At 41.5% G+C, this 20,376-nt stretch overlaps 1 protein-coding gene and 1 non-coding gene across 7 annotated transcripts in view; both read right to left on the bottom strand.

Annotated features, from left to right (window-relative positions):
• The window catches only part of LOC147305935 (dedicator of cytokinesis protein 3-like), a 57,349-nt gene that overhangs the window by 15,079 nt on the left and 21,894 nt on the right, over positions 1–20,376 (bottom strand). For 3 of the 6 annotated variants that reach the window (XM_086276352.1, XM_086276351.1, XM_086276350.1), the window contains exons 7-38: positions 20,031–20,115; positions 18,655–18,696; positions 17,646–17,800; positions 17,384–17,465; positions 17,246–17,306; positions 17,008–17,155; positions 15,908–15,996; positions 14,362–14,487; positions 11,193–11,317; positions 10,952–11,114; positions 10,715–10,821; positions 9,918–10,089; positions 9,743–9,840; positions 9,280–9,363; positions 9,080–9,180; positions 8,887–8,968; positions 8,312–8,482; positions 7,996–8,058; positions 7,482–7,674; positions 7,197–7,324; positions 6,940–7,086; positions 6,733–6,831; positions 6,546–6,640; positions 6,277–6,352; positions 6,051–6,151; positions 5,898–5,956; positions 2,255–2,403; positions 2,057–2,142; positions 1,920–1,946; positions 1,732–1,827; positions 1,582–1,642; positions 1,383–1,476 (exon numbers count right to left, since the gene is read on the bottom strand). In XM_086276352.1, coding sequence (XP_086132478.1) covers positions 1,383–1,476; positions 1,582–1,642; positions 1,732–1,827; positions 1,920–1,946; positions 2,057–2,142; positions 2,255–2,403; positions 5,898–5,956; positions 6,051–6,151; positions 6,277–6,352; positions 6,546–6,640; positions 6,733–6,831; positions 6,940–7,086; positions 7,197–7,324; positions 7,482–7,674; positions 7,996–8,058; positions 8,312–8,482; positions 8,887–8,968; positions 9,080–9,180; positions 9,280–9,363; positions 9,743–9,840; positions 9,918–10,089; positions 10,715–10,821; positions 10,952–11,114; positions 11,193–11,317; positions 14,362–14,487; positions 15,908–15,996; positions 17,008–17,155; positions 17,246–17,306; positions 17,384–17,465; positions 17,646–17,800; positions 18,655–18,696; positions 20,031–20,115 — 3,365 coding nt within the window. The remainder of the gene's footprint in view (positions 1–1,382; positions 1,477–1,581; positions 1,643–1,731; positions 1,828–1,919; positions 1,947–2,056; positions 2,143–2,254; positions 2,404–5,897; positions 5,957–6,050; positions 6,152–6,276; positions 6,353–6,545; positions 6,641–6,732; positions 6,832–6,939; positions 7,087–7,196; positions 7,325–7,481; positions 7,675–7,995; positions 8,059–8,311; positions 8,483–8,886; positions 8,969–9,079; positions 9,181–9,279; positions 9,364–9,742; positions 9,841–9,917; positions 10,090–10,714; positions 10,822–10,951; positions 11,115–11,192; positions 11,318–14,361; positions 14,488–15,907; positions 15,997–17,007; positions 17,156–17,245; positions 17,307–17,383; positions 17,466–17,645; positions 17,801–18,654; positions 18,697–20,030; positions 20,116–20,376) is intronic. The other 3 variants (XM_086276356.1, XM_086276355.1, XM_086276353.1) reach the window with 1 other exon arrangement.
• Positions 3,736–3,843, bottom strand: LOC147305936 (U6 spliceosomal RNA). The gene has a single exon (XR_015126767.1). It is a non-coding gene; the product is annotated as a U6 spliceosomal RNA (small nuclear RNA).

Consider the following 20,376-nt stretch of genomic DNA (forward strand, 5'->3'; position numbering starts at 1 on the left):
CTAGACTTCCACTAAAATCCATTTTATGCTGATTATCCTTTGTGTCCAAAGAAGACTTTTTACATAATGAATGATTAATCTGGTAAACACATAAATTGGCAGATTAACTGATAATAAAAAAAAAAAAGTAAGTGTTCCAGCACTACGAACCCACTGTACCCGCTGATCCCACCTTCTGAATTGAATCATATTTTGGAAAAAAAAAAGCAAAGTTTTTTAATGTTGGTTCTGATTCACACAATAACCACATGTGCAATCACACCCAACTCTGCTGGACACTTAAATGTGTTTTGGTCATTTTCCCAGCTGCCTGTTGTTTGTTTTACATAAGCGGCAATGAATAAGATTGAATTCAATTAGTCACATTTGGCTACATTTATGCGCACACAATAACACCACTGCTGATAATGTGAGATAATGTGAGTAAAGCTTTACTCACACAAGCCATTTACACAGTAAGATTACGCGACAACTTCCCCTGATTTCTGCTTTATGTGACTAAAGTGACATTACCGCATCGTAAATGTACTGTAAAGCCCCTTCTTCTCCAAATAAAATGGATAAATGTGATATAAATCTCACATTTACAACTTACATAAAAAAGCTGGCTGTACAACCGCCATGCAATAGTTTGACTTCTTAATGTTAAGCTAACAGCACATAATTATCTCTACCTGATATTAAGCTATCTATTTAACCATGGGTGTCGTTACACTTGTGTGATGTCTCTGTTTTTAGCACACCATTAGTTTCTCTATTATCTTCTTCATCTGCAGCCCAACAAAGAATCCAGTCAGCTGTAGTGAAGTTTCCCCCAGTTTGAATAGGACGATCCCCGAGTGTCAGATGCTGAAAGCTGACTTACTGCAGCTACCTGCTCAATAGCTCATTCTTCTTAGGCAACAAAAAACCCCAACTATGTGAAGCAAAGCTAGTAAGTATGTAAAGTCTCATGTGCAGGAGTAATAAATCAACTGGAGCATGAAGGAGACGTCCATCAAAGGGTATGCACGTGTACACGCTCTCCTGAACATGAAGTCAAACTGAATTTCACCAGGAACAATTCACTTGTGTGTGTGGCTAAAAACTGTGGGGGTAGTGCTAGCAGGCTAATAACAACAGTCCACAAAGTTGCAAATTATGACTACACAGCAATAGCATCCTCCCTTCTGCTGCTTGCATCATTGTCCTGTGCAGTCATAAAACAGCAATATGAAAGGTCAGTATCTCAGACTGGCATAAAAGAGACTTTTTTGCACTCCAGTTGAATTAAAATCTGCACAGAGGCAAAGAGAGAAGGTCAAATCTTGCATTTTTTTGTTGCATTTATTTAATTCTCATGTGCAAACTCTAAAGGATATTCCATTAAATATCTCAGGTACCTGTGAAGTCCTCTGCTTGGAGATGCAGGTCACACAGCTTGTGGATATAACGGATGTACATGTCTTCTTTGTTGACCTCTGATTTGTAGAAGTTCTGATTTTCAAAATAAACACGAATGGTGAATTTGTCTCCCCAATTTTGAAAATATTAATATATGCTTTTATAAAATCCAGAATAAAAACTCATGAAACTTCTCACCATAAGATTGACAGAGCCACCAATTTTCTTGTTCTCCATCTCATCTCCTTTCATGCAGTCCCTATAAATATGACGTGTTTACTTCTTATTGCTCTGCGATTTATTATTAGAAAGCAACATAGTTAAGATGACAACTACATTTTAGCCTACCTGTAATCTAGTATTCGCTCAACAAGTCTTGTGACTGATGTGACAAATGAGATTCCTGTTTCTCTCCAGGTCTCCTGCTCAATCTTCTCCAGCAGGCTGCACAGAAAATACATTAAAGCATTTTTACCAAAGGCGATGAGCACAGAAATGCAACACATATGAATAAATATGTCTGCCAGTCCATTCACCTTGGATACGGACCAAACAGTTGGGTCCTCGGGTGACGACAAAACAAAAAAGAAGCGTGTTAGAAGGAAATACTAATAGAGTGGCATTATCCTGAATATCACTACACAGGCTCGCTAAACACAGGTTTGATGCTTACAACAGGCTGAAGAGCTCTCTGTGATTGTCATCGCCTTTCCCATCCGACACCATGCTGTCCAGCTTATCCATCAGCTCTGCCTCCACCTACACAAGCACAAACACATTCAGCCAAAAGATGTTATGTGACAAAGAGCCTGTCCATCGCTGCAAGCTAACAATGGGTTCATTTCATAGTGCAATGTCATAATTATGCTACCTGTTTGAAGTTTCCATTTTTCCTCTGCTCCCAATCCATCATGTCATGAAAAATTGGGATCATAATATTTCGAACCTCGGTCTGTGGAACCAGCGTAACACCAAGGAAGGGACCCATCATTCCTGGGATGAAGTGTGGCTTATTGTCTCCTGGATTAAGAAGATTCATACAGACAGACCAGTTTGTTTGCACTAATTTCATGGATATACGTAGTACTGTGAAAAGTCTTGAGCCACCTTTTATTTCTTTATACTTTGCTATGAAGTAGCCGAACTTATTTTACTTTTTTAAAGTGGTCTTGAGCAATAGTTCTCCAGGTTTTCTGAGGGTGTTTAATAGTTCTTCTTTGGGCATCAGCTGCTCTGTCATTCATGTTTTTTCCAGTCACTGTACTTGTACATTTTCAAAAAACATTCTGAGAAATCCCTTTTTTTTCTGGGTGGCATGGTGGTTAGCCTGGTTGCTTCCTAGCAAGGAGGTCCTGGGTGTAAATCTACCAATCACCTGCTGGATTTTGTGGAATTTGAATATTTCCCCTGTATCTGTGTGGGATCTCTCCTGGTACTTCGGCTTCCGCCCACAGTCCAAAGACATGTGGTTAGTGGGGTTACATTAATTGGTAGGGTTGCCAACTCCCTGAAAAATAAATAAGGGACACCTCGTGGCCAGGGCCGGGCGACCCAATTGTCTTCACCCTTCCCAGTGTGGTGAATTTTCTAGCTCTTTTTTTGTGTGTGAAATTATTTTTTTAACCATTTGACTTGAAGTTGATTTAAGTAGATGCATATTCTATTCTTTGTGATATGAACACATGGGAAACAAATGATCATTTAGCCATTTATTTTTAGCTCAAAATGACAACATTAACACGATAAAACAGGTCTCCTTCTTAAACAGAAGCCTGTCATGCTTAACTTTTGAGAATATAAGTAAATCTTTCTTTAAAAGAACTCTGTCCTGCTTAACTTAAAATAATAGAAAACAATAGAAAGAAAAACATTCTTGTAACAGTGCACATTTAGTGCATTTAGTACAATTGGCTTCAGTTGAGGTATTATTTCAGCTTTTCTAATGCTAATCAGCTGCTCCTGTTTGTAAACCCACTTGCTCCCATGATTACGCATCTTAACTCATCATCATTATTCATCTATGTATTACTTTTATGTATTAGTCATCTATTTGTTGTAATCATCTATTCTTGCAGTTGTTTATTACACAAAATAAATTATATTATCACACTTCTGGCCACATAGCGCTGATATTCACTGCACATGCCCATATTAACTTTTTCCAGCCAGGTGTTTTCCTTTTCCCATTCTTCCCTTTCTCTGAGGGGAACAAACATTGCTGCTCTAATGCTGGGCTTACACTGTGCGGTTTTAGGCCCATTTTGAGCCGATTTTGGCCTTCATCGTGCATCGTGTAGTATACGTGGGGTAACGAGAAGTGATTAACACCTCACGACCAGCTCCCGATCATCAATCGCTCGTGAGGGTGTCACGAATTTGCGTGTCATCCTTGCGCAGGGGCCATGCTAATCTTCTCTGTATCGTATCCAATTTAGCGTACGCGCTTGCCGAAGCAAGCACGTAAACGTTGGTGTAAAAGATGGAGCAGCACGGCTGTGCAGCGTGTGATCTGGACACAAGCGATGGAGGCACAACTTGTAGAACTTTGGAAAGCTCATCCGAGCCTTTTCGATGTGGCATCACAAAATTATCACGACCACAACAACCGTGAAAATAGTTGGATTTACACTGCTGCTCATTCACAGCTGCCTGATCAATGTTTTTCATTAGCAATTTAGCAAAGTTGATGGTGGTGGTGGTGTGTGTGTCTGTGTGAGTGTAAGACGGAGAGAGAGAGAGCGCGACAGATTTTCTGTTATAACCTTCATTTTATGGAGGCACAGTGTGAGCACTCAGGTCGCATCAGAGCATCGGGCGGTATAGTGTGAGACCTGCATCGTGACCTACCAACTGCGAGTCAATCTTGCAGTTTGAGCAGGAGCTGAATAACGTGACTGAAAAAAATTGCACAGTGTCTGCCCAGCTTTAGGTTTACTGTCGTCCGAGACTTGCACCGCAGTGTCTGCGTTTGTTTCCCTGTTGGCCCTGCTTCTTGTTGTGGTCATTTGTTGTCTTCCGGTATTTTCTCCGTAAGCGACCTTTCCTCGACCAATGAGATGAGTGGTAATCTGAATTGTCATACTCGTAAGTGTGCTGTCAGCTCATTGGTCACAAAGCAGGAGAGGGGCTGGGAATTATGTTTTCAAACAAAGCGTTAATTCCATTAAAAGTTATAGACTACTTTTGATTCTCACTGTATTACGGGACAAAGTGCGTCCCTTATTAGCTCAATACGGGACGTGTACTTTTGTTTCGAAATACGGGACGATTCCGTATTTTAAGGGACGGTTGGCAACCCTATTAATTGGTCATTGAATGGTTGTCTGTGTCTGTGTTATCCCTGCCACAGCCTGGTGACCTCTTCAAGGTGTACACAGCCTCTTACCCTATGTTAGCTAGCATAGGCTCCAGCAACCCCCCAACTCTAAATTGGATGCAGGGTTGCAGGGATGTAAACAGATGTTAAGTAACTTAACACTTGGTTTTTCAAGCATAAAAAAACATGCCTGATTCAAAGAATGAACCTCTGTTGTTTCTACACAACAACTTAGCATACAATCAGTTCTAAACTGTATTTTTATGCATGTTGTTGCTAGAAGCATGTCACAAAAACACACTTGTTCTAATTTCTTTTGTTAGCTACAAAAAATACCACAGTTTGATGGGCCTAAACTATATTGTTTTGCTAGCAAGGTGAATCCCAAAGAGCTATTAGCTGCAAACTTGGTATATGAGAAAATGGTGAGTTTTTTAGTGGAATTTGAGGAAATTGGTCAAGTGGAGGACACCTGACATCAATGCATCAGTGGCCACAAGTTTCATGGAGTGCTTAATCCAAATGAAACTTCTGGTTCAAATTGCTTTCAATATGTACAGAGGAGGTCAGGAGAAAGGTAGAACAGCAAGTGTCTACAGGCAATTCTAAAACACATGGAGAATCTGTCATGATTTGGGACCGCATTTCAGCTGGTGGTGCAGCCAGAAAAGTGCAGTCAAGTTTTATTCCACCACACAATACCATCTAAAATGCTTCTGATTGCCTTAGGCTTCATTTTTCAACTTGAAAATGATCCCAAACACACTGTCAATGAAGTAAAAGTGTACATTATCAGTCATGGACTGGCCTCCCCAGACCCCTGACCTCAATATTACTGAAGCAGTGTGGGATCATCGTGACAAAGAATGGAACAAAAACCAGCCAACATCCAAAGAAGAGCTTTGAACGTCCTTCAAAAAGCCTGGAGAACTATTCTCAGGAGCTCAGGCTGTGCTGAAGAGTAAAGGTGGTCATACCAAATACTGCCTTTCAAGCACATTGTAACTATAAAACTCTGTTTTTGCCTTATAGTCACTATTTTTCATGGATTTTTGCACGTTTCAATAAGTCGTTCCACCCAATTCCCAGTTTTCCTATCAAAATAAACAGAAATGAGGAATGGCTTGAGAATTTTGTACAGTAGTGTAATTGTTAGTGATACATGTATGTGTCTGTGCTAAAAGTGGGCATCACAAACCTAATTTTTGCCACATGCTGAAGAGCTCATATGCCATCATAACTCTCATGTCACCATACCTACAAATAGAACAGCAAAAAGAGATCAAATGTCGAAAATGACATAATTAACACGATGCTTGGAAGAAAGCACACACAATTAAAAAACTCTTACTTATCTAGGACTTTCTTTCTCTTTGCAGGACCTAATGACTCCAGCTGCAGGCTGGGCTGGTTGATGTACAGCACAGTGAGGCTGAAAAAGGAGTTCCACACCTGACAGACAAAGAATTATAAACAAAAGTAAAGAAACGCAACACTGAATGACATTTAAATTGCGCTAGTTAGCTGCTGTGTGGCTTCATGGTGTAGTGAGCACTGGCTGCTCTCCTAACACGCACCTTGAAATCAAAATCTGCATCTGAGAAGTTCTTGTGCAGTGCCGGAGACAGAAACTGTGTTGTCACTACGATGATACTGCAGAAAGCAAACATTACCCTGTCAGCTTACAAAATGAGCTAGGTGCCAAAAATAGATGAAACATTTTGCAACACAAGCGTCACCTTCAGAGTAGGATTATCTGAAGAAAGCCTGATCTAATGGTTGGCTGTATTCCCTTACCATCTCTGGGACAAAGACTGCATGATAGAAATGGAAAAAGCAGACTCACTGACTGGTTAGGAGCCGCATGACACTCCAGTCACGGGGGAAGATAGTCAGTTTCATCAGATTGCGAAACACGCAGAAGATCTTCAACAGGAACTCCTGCAGAGGAATATATTAAGAAAGAGTATGCAGTTCTGAAATGTAGTAAATAGGCCACTGCACAAAGCTTTGAGACTCAGAGAGTTTCCCACCTTTAGTTCCTCCTTGCTGTGGAAGTTGTTGAGTAGATGGTGAAAATGGATCTCCGTCATCTGCCGGAGCAGGGACAGAAGACAGGAAACATACTCCCCCTGCATCCAAGAACATCGCAGGCACAGAAAGGTTAATGAAGAAAAAGATGAACTAAATGGAATTTATTTTTACTGTCCATCAAAGATGCCGCTTGCGCGATAGTTTACCGTTATCTCAGCAGTGCACTGGGGGCATCTTTGTCCTCTGGATGTCTCCACAGAGTGAGATTTGCTCATGATGGACAGAAGAGTTTGCAGCAGCACATCCAGTAAGCTCTCCACCATCATCTCCACCTCCTCCTGAACAGAAGACTCCTGAAAACAAAAACCAAAGGAGTAAACTGACGGATGCAGCGCAACTAAAAAACATTAGCATACAATACGTCAGTATGTGTTAAGTATGCACAGAGAACAGGGATCTGTACCATTGAGCTTGTCTTGATTATTGAAAAAATGCTGCCCAGGATCCCAGAACAAATGAGCAGCTCCCTCTGCTGGCGTAGATGCAGGTGGATGTGATGTAAAACCACTGGCAACAATATACTACGAGATTCTGGCAAAAGGGGAAAGAAAAGAAGGAAGCAAACTGAATATAAAACGAAAAACACACTTTACGCACATTAGATTTGCATGGGCTGAAACTGTCAGACCATGCTGTTCTGTCATCTTCAGAGAAAAACATTTTCTTAAAACCTTCACAATTGTCTCACCGGGGAAGAAAAAGAGGCGGCTCTCGACTGTGCGAGCAATAGACTGCAGCTTGACCACATCCATAGACTGGCCAATGTCCACTGTGCTGGGCATGCTCCCTAGGGTGCCCCTGACATATTCAGCTACCTCCTGAACAGTGAACATCTGTAGCAGCTCATCAAAGATATCAGGGAAGCTGTTCAACAGCGCTGCCTTGAGAGGGAAACAAAACACAGAGCTGCAATTAGTAGAATACATAGGGAACAAAAATTCAGTTTCAAAGATGCTACAAATAAACTGAAAGTCATAATACAAATGAATGAAAAGGCCTTTCTCCATGACATACACACATAAAATGAAAAAACTAATTAAGCCGAAACTCAAAGGAATCCAGCAAATGTGTTGATGCACAAAACGGTTTAGTTAATTTTATATTTACTCTCAAATTAAAACATCGAATCTTTCAGATCCAGGGTCAGGTTGTGCAGCATCTGCTGCATTGTGGAACAAACACAAGGGGGCGCTGTCACTTACTGAGGAGGACGAGAGCCCAGGAGCATGAACACAGAGAGGCATGCAGCTGATGAAAGCCCTAGACTGTCCAAAAATCAAGCCAAGGAGGGCTCAACAGTGGCAGTGAAGGATGGAAGCATCAATCAAAAAAACACAACAAATAAAAGTCACAGGAATAAAAGAAGTTAACAAACTCAAGCAATGAAATATGAATGCAAACTGAGAGTGAATAAAACTGAAAATTACAAAAAAAATTTTTAACAAAAGATAAAAATGGCTGGTGAGCAGGTGACATAAGGGGGATTTTGAGAGTAGTTTGAAGCGTGAAGCGTCTGACCTGTGTGAACACCAGATTCTCTGAGCTGCGGCTATCCAGACTCAGGACAAAGCGGATCGACTGGAAAAGCTCTTGGATGCTGGCTCGGAACTGCTCCTCCTCCATCCCACAGGTGGCTCTTGAGTACAGGATACGAGACTGGACGATGAACTTGAACAGATACTCTAACGCCTGAGTTGATTGTTGGGGAGATGTAGATAGGGAGTCAGTTGGTGCTCACTTCATCAGTTTCCAAACAAAGAATGAAACTTGCATGCTGGATGAGTTGAATATTGAAAATCAATACATAAAACAAATGCTTTTTAATCAGGCCCTGTGACAAAGTATCTGTTTAAGAGATTCAATCACAAAGGAAATTCAAAGAGCACATGGAAATGCTGCACTCTGTATGTCATTTTTAATAACTTCCTTTCATTAGCTTTTCTTTCGGAAGGACATCCGCTTCCTGAGGCCTCATACGATGTCACATTATTCCTTATCAGCACATCTGTTTGACCATTTCCTCATGCCATGCTAATTAATCGCTGCAGAATGAGCCAAGGAAGAACCAGAAGCGAATGAGTGCGAGACTTTACCCTCATGGCTTCCTGTATGTGGTCCTGTCGGACGACCTCGGCTGAACGGTCCATGTACCACTTTAGACATCGAACCAGCTCTCTGCAGACAAATTGTCTCAAAGTAAGACACTTTGCGCAAAACCAGAACCTGAGCTTCTTCTTTATTTGTGCTACAGACTAACTTCAAAGAATTTGGTAAATGTTTTTATACTTGTATGCCAAAGCTCCTGCAAAGTGGTTTTGTATGTAGGAGTCCATGACGGGTCTGAAGTGGTAGAAACGGCTGTCCCTGAGCAGGTTAATGATGAAGACCTGAGCACACAAATACATATAAGTTGTAAAACACTTCCTCTACCTAAAAGTCACAATACATATTTTAATTTGTGAGTACAGCTCCTTTCATTTTCTTACCAAAGACTGGAAAACCAGCGGCCCGTATTTATCAGTGTTGTCATCTAAAAGACAGAAGAGCGTATCCAGGACATCTCGCAAGAACTGCAAAGAGAGGGGAACAAAAAGAGCACATCTCAAAACAAGCATCGCATTAAAGGCTTTACTGCTAACTAAAATAGAAACAAGGACAAAAGAAAAAAGGATAGCCCCGTCATCACAAACATTTTAAAAACATTTCTGTTTTTTTCCTGACACGCTAATGTGACCGCTCGACAGACCAGCTCAACGCAATTTCTCTAAATACTACAAAAACTTTACGTGTATTTTGGATGCACACAAAGAAATCCTACTCCTTAATCACAACAACACAATATTTAGCAAATAAACAAAATAAAATCATAACAGGATAATAAAACAAATGATCTTCAGATATTGTCAAAAAAACTGAACTCAGTAAAGCTACAGTTACAGAAATAATAACCTTGACAATCTCCTCCCCGCTGATTTGGCGTAGTCGACCGAGGATGTCCAACACCCTGTCTGGGTGGGCCTTCCAGTTAAGAAGAGCCAGAAGGTCCACTGAAAGAAAGAAAGCCAAATAAGCTGACCAGGAAGACACAGCATGGAAGAGCAGCATGTATAAGGTGGTAGATTACCATTTTGTGTTAGTTTGGTGGAGCAGAGTATCGTAGAGACCCAGAAGGTTTCTTTGGGGCTTCTCTGGAAGGGCAGGTTAGCAGGTAGGTTGGGGCAGCTGTTAAAGTCCTCCTTACAGCAGGGCAGGCTCAGATAAAGGCCCTGGTTGCTGAAGGTGGCGTTTTCATCACACTAGAGGATTGAAATGGAACAGTAAGAGCTGGACACACACATGTGGACAATTAATATTTAATGAAAGAATACTGCAGCAAAAAGAGCTGCAGTTCTAGTCAATAACAGGGTGGCTGTAGCTGTGGCTTTTGGCAGCTGTTGCTCAGAAGGTCGAGCGGGTTTTACACTAAACATAAGGCTCCTCCAACTTCCATGTCCTTGTGTCCTTGGGCAAGGTACCAAACCCCCCAAACTGCCCCAGATTTATCCATCAGAATACGTGCATGTTAGGAGAAGCCCTGCGTGTATAGTATAAAAGCTCTATGTGAATGTGCCTTGTATATGTAGCGTATTTAGCAAAATATCAGTCAAAAATGGTAAATGGGAAAATGAATTTAGCTCTTCTCTCTGGGAGCAGTAAAAAAAAAAACCAGCCAAGTGCCACACTAGACCTCGGTGTTTCGCTCAGTTATTTATATAATTATGTTTTAATGTGCTAAGTACACATGCATGATCACATATCAAAAACTGACGACATGTCAGGCAGCTAACAAGGATGAGATATTGCATAAAGGCAGGACTTTCACTCGTGTATGAGTCACCTTCTACAGCTGCTGCAGAGCACCACATGTCTGCAGCATCTTACCTTGTACACATACAGCTCATGACTCTCATCTGAGAGTGTGGTCCCATCCTCTCTCATCAGAGGAGTGAAGGCAAAACCAAACAGTTTTTTCTCCCCTTTGTCTTTAGCTGAAAGGAAACACATCACAGTATCCTGAATCATATACTTAACTATGCTGCATAAACCTTGCATACTGTGAGCAATCATCCGAATAAACGTGTGTACTGGGGGTGCCACTGGGTTGCATTACTGACTCACTGGAGCAGTGTCTGAATTCAAATCGTAGGTGGGAGCCTCTGAAACGGTCTATAGGAATGGGCAGCTTGACCATCTCACTCCAGCGAGGACTGTTGTTGTGATACAGGACAAACGAGCGATATTCAGAGGTGTTAGGCTCCCCACTGCCTAAACTGATGCAATCCTGCAAAAAAAGCAGACTTGCTGTAGTTCATATACTGACGATATGGCACGTATTAACTCATGTGCACATGCGTCATACTTTGAGTGTGTCGCCGTCGGCGTAGAGCACATAGAGCGTGACTTCGATGTTCTTCTGGACACTTTTGCCGCCCCTCTCAAACTCCCCCCGCTCCAGGGTCAGATACAGGTCGTTGCGTGTGTCACCTAGGAAAATTAAACAGCCCGAATTTTACTTAGAGGGGAAATGATTTCACAGATTTGTCAGAGAGAACGCTGCTGTTCGTGAGAGAGAGAAAAATGATGAAGCCTTTTGTGGCTCCAGAGGGACTTTTGAAAATGTGACTGCCTCAAGTAAGATCACTTTGAGGTCAGCTGAGTATGAAAAAATAATCTGGAAGTTTGGAGTTGGAAAACAATTAATCTGCATTAGGAAGGCAAAGACATCTCTGAAATTCCCCAACTACGACAACAACCCTGTCTCCAGCCATGTTCATGCGAGCCTCTGCTCCACAGAGGAAGTGTGAGCGGTCAACATAAATTAAGCCTTCATGTGGACTTGAATGTGCACTGTATGTCGCATTCTCCTCAATGCAAAGTGACCCCACTGAGTTGCAATAAACCAGCTCATGACTGCCTCAGCACCTTTTGTTCGGTCAGAGTTTAATGAAAGAAATATCAGTAGCAACAGTGCATGCAGATATTGCAGTTATTTATAAAATCAGATTATAGTTATTTATATCAAGTCATTTCCTTGGGGACAGATGACTCACAAGGAGTGATATTGGGAGGTATTTCAGGCTAACTGGAAATAAGCTGGAGAGGGGAGGAGAGGACAGGATTATGCATTCTCAGTAGACACAAAGCACTGCAATGTCAGCTGATGAAATATTCCGAAATAAACACACTTCTCCCTTTTCTCTTTCTTTGAGTTATCTTTAAAGACCTCTGCTCTTTAAAATCTGCTCTGCACCTGACCTACATTCTGATCTCGCGCAGAGAGAGCGAAGAACGTAGAGTCTACAAAACACCAGGAGTGGAAAAAGTACTTTGCAGTGGCAACAACATAGCATAACGCCATTTCAATTAAAAGTTTTACTTACTTATTATGTAAGTTCAAGTACACAGAGAACACAAGCTGAATGTACTTGGTATAAAAGGGAAAGTCTTTTTCCTGCAAAAAATTGTTTTTGTGTGTCACGCGTATAGACTCACTGGCCACTTCATTAGGTATACCTTACTAGTACTGTACATTACCCATTTTTACCTTTAAAAGAGTCTGAATTCTCAATGGCCAGGTTTTCCACAATCCAGCGTTGTGGAAAACGTTCTTCAGAGAAAACGTTCTTCAGAGATTTTGGTCCATATTGACATGACAGCATCACACAGTTGCTGCAGATTTGTCAGCTGCACAATGATGTAAATCTTGCATTTAAGCACACTTCAAGGGGGCTTTATTAGACTGAGATCTGGTGACTTTGGATGCCATTGAAGTACAGTCAACTCATTGTCATGCTTGGAAAAACAGTTTATGATGATTGATGTTTTGTAAAATGGTGCTTCATCCTGCTGGAAGCAGTCAACAGAAGATAGTATACACAGTGGTGATAAATGGATGGACATGGTCAGCAACAATACACAGGCAGGTGGCGTTTAAATGATGTTCAGCTGGTGCTAATGGCCCAGAGTGTGCCAGGAAAATATCCCCCACGCCATTATGTCACCACCACCACCATCAGCTTCAACTGTTGATACAGAACAGCACGGATCCGTGCCTTCATGTTGTTTTGGCCAAATTATAAGAAATTGACTCTCATTAAAACAAACAACATTTTTTGTGATCTTCAATTGCTTGTTTTTGGTGTGCTTGTGTGAATTGTTGCCTCAGTTTACTGTTCTCAGCTGACAGGAGTGGCATGTGTGGTCTTCTGCTCCTGTAGCCCATCTGCTTCAAGTTTCATTATGTTGTGGGTTCAAAGATGATCTTCTGGATACCTTGGTTGTAGCATGTGCTAATTTGAGTTACAGGTGCTCTCCTGTAAGTTCAAACCAGCCTGGCATCAACAAGTCTGAAGAAGAATAAGGTTATCCTCGTTCTCTGTAAAAAGTGGGCATGGCTTTGTGGGAAAACCTCCGTAGACTGGCAGTTTCTGAAATACTCAAAAACAACCATGCCATCTTCACCGAAATCACATTTCTCACCCATTCTGATACGGAGTTTTTCAGCAGATCATTATGACCATGTCTGTACACTGGGTTGTCGTTACATGATTGGCTGATTAGATATTTCCGTTAACATGAAGCAGAACAGGTGTACCCAACAAAGTGGCCGTGGAGTATATAACATTAGATTTGTAATCCGCTGGTTTTAACTATTTTATACAGAGAGCTTCAAACTCTCTAAGCAGGGAGGGCTACAGTAGAATCATCTCTAAACAAAGATTACTTAAAGACTCCTGAAATGTGATGCAAGCTCACTGATTTCATACACTTTGTACAAGCGCTATGCTTTATAAATTGTACCATATTCTAAAGTAAAGTCCTGATAAATAGTACAGTCATTCTTCCGTCAGCTAAACCACCTACAGACATCAGCAGGAAAAAGTACAATGATATGTGGGGGTACCAAGCAGCATCAAATGAAAATGTTCTACCGTAGTGCAAGTACCTTAGTGGAGTACTGGAGTAAATGTACTTACTGTGTTATTTTCCACTAGTGCAATATGCTACTCACACCTACATGTTTTCCAGTCTCTATCCAGATTGGAATAGCTATAATAACATGCCTGTAAACCGAGCAACATGACCATTCACGTATATTGGCATTCATTTGCCGGTGTACACACAAAGCAAAGGGTTGGTTTTTGGGCTAATAGTAAGACTGGAGAGTTCTTTGCTTGGACCAGTAATGAGGTGGAACTGTTCCTGTATATTTGGAAAACAAAGATAATCAATTGCCAGAGAAGGACAAGACAAGAATTACCCATAAAGGATTAAACAACTGAAGGTGTGTGAGCCAAGCTAAAACCTTTTGGATTAATTTATGTGACTTATAACATCCAATCAGGAGGCGAATGTCAAGTTTTCTTTGCTACCTGCTCAGATGATTTTCGCTTTTTGATGCTCTAGTGGATGCCAGGCATTAAAACAGTAAAGGTTGCATGTAGTTAGATGTTTTAACAGTTTAAAGCTGAGGCTGTACACTGAACTTCTCTTTGTCCATTATAGCCCTCTACTTTTTGCCTCCTTACCTGGCAAGATGACATCTGGGAAACCCAGTTTGCGTGTAAGTGCCAAAGCCCTGTTGAACACAGCCTGGTTCTCCCGTCTGATTTGCTCCAGCTCACCTCGCAGCAGCTGCAGGGAAATGATGAGGCCTGGAGGCAGGGGCAAAGGGATGGTGGGCATAAATGATCGTGTGTAAATTGGGAAAAGGGCAAATGAAGAGGTGTGAGGTCGTGGGTGGAAATCAGAATCGAATAAAAGACAGCACAGGGACAAAGAAGAAGAGAGATGTAAGAAGGGAGGGACAGAGGGGTATTTAAAGGACATTAGTCAGAATGTGCGGGAGGAGAAGACAGACAGAAGAGTGAATGGAGAGACGTGATCAGAGCCAGAACATAAGGAGGGAGGGAAAAATTGGGTTCTGGAATTACACAAAGAATCGAGGGAAAATATGGGTTTTGCACAAATCCGGGGACGTATTATTGTGAGGCTTGAGTCTTAAATAACCTATGAGATACTCATAGGGAGAGATGTAACAGTGAATTATGAAAGATCAACCCTTACAGTCTCTCCACTTTTCAATATTTCACAAAGCAAGACGGTTTAACGAGACTCGAGGCGATCTTTTGAAAGCAGAAAACAAATTGGCTGAGTTGCATGTGCTGCATGTGTTGCATACAGTTGAATATAAAGGTCTTTTGTTTTCATTAAGAAGTTTATAGTTAAACAGACCCATTTTTAAGTACAGTTGTAAAAAAGTTACAGATAAAATTGTCCAAAAAACCCCCATAAAACTAAGTTTAAATAAAACTGGGACACCAGAGCCCATTTAGAACAGACCGAGGAGTCCTGTGAGCCGAATCACAGGACAGTTTTCCACTGCCCACTAAATTGTGGACAACTCTGGGTGTCTGTTTTAAGAGGAATGGGTATTAGCAAGCTTGTTATCAGTGCACAATTAGATAGCCAGAATATGTGGAGGTATATTTGTGCACACTGGAAGGCTATAGACAGCATGCCATTCAGTTGTTATCGTTAAGGAAAAGCCTTCTTGATTCAGCAATACAATGCCAACATAGATTCTTCTCCACAATGAAAGATTCCCAGCGCTAAACTGGCCTCCTTGTAGCAGTTGACCTGTCAACTACTGAAAATATTTAAAATATCACAAATCAGAAATACAACAAATGAAGTCCCTGAAAAGCTGAAATATAATATCAACAGTCTGCTTTCAAAACACCAGCAATTTGTCTTGTCAGTTCCCAAACACTTACAGAGTTTTGTTGAAAAAAAGAAGTGATGCAACGTGGTGGTAAACATGCCCCTGTCCCAGCTTCAGAAATGTGTTGTTGGCTTCGAGATGAGCTTAATGTTCTTTTTTTTTCTCTTTTTTAAAAAAATGTGTGCTGTTTGTTTACAATTTTGAATTAAATATGGGAAGTTTTGTTATTGTTTACATCTAACTAGCTTTTTTTGGAAACAAGGCTATATTTGTATTTTTAATTTAAAGAAGAAAAGAAAAGAAAAACAGGTGGAAATTTAATGGGAGATCAGCAGAAACAGCATATTTACCATAGTTGGTGCTGGGGGCTGAATACTTGGTGTTAGACTTGCGGATGATGTTCTCATGTACCTGGTACCATTCGTTCTCATTGTTACATCTGGAGAGAAAGACAGTTGGGGAAGGCTGTTAACAACACACCCATCAGAGGGTCCAGATGGATGGTTCAGGACTGTGTGTATGGGGACTGCACGAGCAGCATGAGTCCCAGAGCCGATTTCCTCCTGAAGAAAAGGTAGCAGCAGGGGGAGGTGCTATCAAGCAGCACATTAGCCGAAATGCACAGCGCACTAAGCAAACCTGACAGTCAGCTCTCTACCAGCCTTTTTCATTACTGTGGGCCCAAAGGCCCCTGGGAAAGGCATGGGGAAATGCACATACTAGAGCGATATAAGAGCCGACAGTTTGGAGGCAGCTCAGCACTGAATCACTGCTTCCTTTTTAAAGGGAAGGGATCTTTGTGTCCACCGAGAAAGCCAATAAAAACGGCGGTTTTCTATTCGAGAAATCTTTATTTCACACTGAGCTGCTGTATGGTACTCCACAAGAAAAACAGAACGTAACTGGATGGCAAAGTGTAAAGACGATCACTGACCGGGAGCGAGCTCAGAGAAGGACAGTGCAGATACGAGGAGACACTCTAACTGTTGACTGACAAGAAAATATGCTGAGCGTGGCGTTATTTTTGCTTTGTCCTCTATCTTTGCTCAATTATCTATGTGTCATCTCTCTCGGCCTCTTCCCCTCTCCTTCTCTGTGTCTCCTTCCTTCGCTGGGCTGGCTGGTGTACAGGAGTGTCTTTCTGTGGCAAAGCCTAACAGAAGCAGCCAGATTCACAACATGCCAAGTGCCCTATCTCAGGCCCAGGGTGAGAAGCTATTGATTTTCCAGAGGACGCTTCATTATCATTCTGGTCAAAAACACACCAAGCATCAGCAGTGTAACACTAGGTTGTCATGCTCAACATTTCGAGAACATTTACAGATTTCTGCTGCTCCTCACAGACTCGTTAACCCTATATTCACAAAAGCAAGAAGTCTTACAGCAATGAAAAGGCTAAGCAGAAGGAGAAGAAAAAGAAAAAGAAGAATAGCTTCAGTGGTATATTTACGTATAAACTTTGAGCACAAAGTCCTTCTCCTCTTTGAGGTCGGTGATGGTGTGGAAAACATCACTCATGGCAAGTACAGCGCAGCCATAAGGTCGCCTATACTGCACATGCGGTGGGCCTTTCTTTGAGTCATTCAGCAGCATTCGGCCTGTAAAACAAACAGAGAAATAATTTGCTAAGAAGAACCACTAAAAAGTTATAACCATGAGTAAGACGTCATCATACACTTGTTATTTACCCGTTCTTATGACATGTGCAACAATGTACAGGTCTCTCTTCAAGTCTTTGCTGCTTAGGTCCTACAGAGAGGCAGGAAAACAAATGTTAACAGATTCAAGAAGGAACAAAAAAGTAAAAAAAAGTACAAATATCTTACCGTGAAGAGAGCACACAGGCGATCAACCTTCTCTGGATTCTTTGGTCCTCCATTTTTGTTCAGTTTCACCATGAACTTTTCACTGCAAACGAAGCCAAATCACAGTTTCAGAGTGTCTGACAACCACAGAATGCCTCAATCTGCTGGGCAGAGACTGTGTGTAGATGTGTATGTATGTTTGTGCTCTTGAACAGATACAGTTTGTACTTTACTGTAAGCCCATTCAAGGCTGTTATGTGCGCGCTGAGGCTCCTCGGTGTACCTGATCTGTTTGGCCTCGCGACTGTCGTACAGAGAAAAGAAGACATCTGCATCCTCGCTGATGCTGTTGTAAGTGAAGCTCTTCAGGTTGATGAAGAGGTGGTGCGACACAGGGACACGGCAACCGTCACCATGGCGCTGTCTTATGCTATCACCCTGAGAACGAAAAAGAAAGTGACCGCTCACAAGACCACACTGCAAGCGAGGCCAAATACCTGCCACTCTGTATATAGATATGTTTATTAAACAGATCAATGGAAGTATTGAAACTGTTGAAAAATTCATAAATAAGCTTTACAGTGTTGTAACTAGAGTCTATTTATAGTGGAGTCAGTAGAGATGAACGATTTCATCCCAATTAGGATGTGAAAAGATGAACAGAGTGATGGAAAATTGGTGGCTTTGCTATAAGGGAGGGTGCAATATCCTGTGTTTATATAATGTATAAGTTTAACAATGAAAAGATGCATATGTGAATGCACAAAATCCACAAAGTTTATAAGACCTCTGAAACTCACATATTTACTTGTTAAGCTAAAGTGCGCTTACAAGAAGACACTGTGCTTTTACTGTGCTAACAGCAGTTTATGCTTATGTAAATCTTTATAGCTATCGCACTAGTTTCGCTCTTCTTGGGCCCAAAGCCAGACGGACTTTACAGCGCATCCTCAAACAAAATGCAACGTGTCTTTAAAATAGTGTTCCCACACGAGAGAAAGCTATGATATGGCCTACAGCACCATTTGTGCATGCACTGGGACATATGTGATTCCAGTGGGAACCAGTCCTCACACCCTGGCAGTGTTGGTGTCAGTTGGTGTCAGGTTCTCACCAGTATTATAGGCACCGAACACCAAAGAGTCTAAATGTGATAGCCTTAGTGCCAGAGCAGTGGCCTGACTTCAGGACGCTCATTTGCGACAGAGTGTTTGGAAAAGAAATGAAAAATGAGATGTGCTGATGAAAAATGAGCTGTGACGTGTTCGTGATCACCACTGAAATGGCCGTACCTGGTTTGTGCTTTGCTGACCACAATGTCTGCTGGATACATGCTAAAAAAGTTCAGAGGAAAAGATGTCAGATCAGTGAGTCCATTGTTGTTTTTTCATCCCACACAGCTTTGAACTTATTTACCTTACAGGAGCTTCAGACAAACACCACCTGAGCGATGCCCTGGTTGATGCTTCAAATCTGACAAAATTTCACCTACGTACATTGCCGAGTGGCTACGCTAGTGTTCCTGTAGCGCTAAAAGAAGCCCACATGAGGCAAAACGTGAGCATGTGGGAGAGAAGAGGACAAAGCCAGTATCGCCCACACACCCCCCTTCTCTGCTCAGCAGCCTAAAAGAACTCCTCTACTCCCATCCTTCAGGAGGTGCCAAGGTCTTGTGCCCTGCCAAAGACAAGCTCACTTTCATCGACAGAGTCAGGAGGCTTTCTGGCAAGGAAGACCTGCGCTGTTGTTTCTGGACAGAGCATTTAGTGCACAAACATTCAGCGTGCAAAGCTGAGAAACATGGCAAGGGGATAATGGGAGGCTGCAGGGCAGTTGGAGAGTGTTTTCATCAGCATATGGTGCTTCAGCCACTGAAAAGAAAGGATCTCCCTCCCAGATAGCAGTCTCCAGCAGCATTACATTAGATTTCGTAACATCTGTGCTGTAATCACACATTTCTAAAATTGGATCTGCTTCAGCAAGTCTCCTCTGTGTGTATAGATTTGGAAGTCCCACATCACTACAACTAAAGCACATTTGAGACATGACTTATTCATGGAAATGTGTCTCTGGTCTGGTTCTTGGCTTAAAGCAAGCAAGACTTAAATCTGCAATTAATTTTTAAAAAAATAACAATTAAATATTCATTTGCATGTACTGTACTTTTCCCACAGCCTCACCTGGGCCTGTCACTTTGCATTATGTATGCATTACTAGTTAGATTACAGCATTACAGTCACGTGCATGTAAGAAAAGGGACACATTCAATATGGCTGTAAGATAAGCATAAAGAAGAAGTCACATGACGCAGCTCCAACAACTGAATCGTGCAGTCTCTGGTGAGTCACCTTGCTATGGATGATTTGATAATCGGTACATTCACACATCACTACAATAACACAATCCTATCCTATATGGAAAAACAGCGTGTGCAATGGCAAAAAAAAAAAAAAAAAAAAAAAAAAGCGCTCGGTAGGTAAAAAAGGATAGAGTGCAAAACAGTGAGTCATGCCTACATATATAGTTTATCCATGCTGCAGGGACACATTTAATTGCATTTTATCATCCAAAGAATACAAATGCACTGCACTGACTTATTCTGTTTAATAATTAAAGGGATGTGTTTGTACAGCGTGAATTGGTTCAACAATATTTCCAGTCAACATACCAGTTTGTATAGCTCTGATACGCTGATCTGATCCGGATCCACCATTTCAAACTCTTTTCTGGGAACAAGGTCTAAGCCAAGGTGTCTGATGGGAGAGGGATTTGGTGTGAGTAAAGAAAAACAGAGGGGGAAAAGACATTAGAGGTTTTAGCTCAAATGAAACAAAGGTGTCATATCACCATAATAAAATCTGCAAACATTCCTTAATAACAGTGGTTCTGAGTGCACACCACTTACTCCACAATTTTCATCAAGTTGAAATTTACCTGAAACTTAGCATAATAATAGTCACTATAAATCCATATAAAGCTCACGAATAAATCCAAACAAAACATACTCGGGAACA

The sequence above is a fragment of the Aulonocara sp. 'chitande type north' Nkhata Bay genome, linkage group LG20 (genome assembly GCF_057382095.1).
Source record: "Aulonocara sp. 'chitande type north' Nkhata Bay isolate Kocher_YH1m ecotype deep benthic linkage group LG20, A_spYH_male_GT1.1, whole genome shotgun sequence".
Taxonomy (NCBI): Eukaryota; Metazoa; Chordata; class Actinopteri; order Cichliformes; family Cichlidae; genus Aulonocara; species Aulonocara sp. 'chitande type north' Nkhata Bay.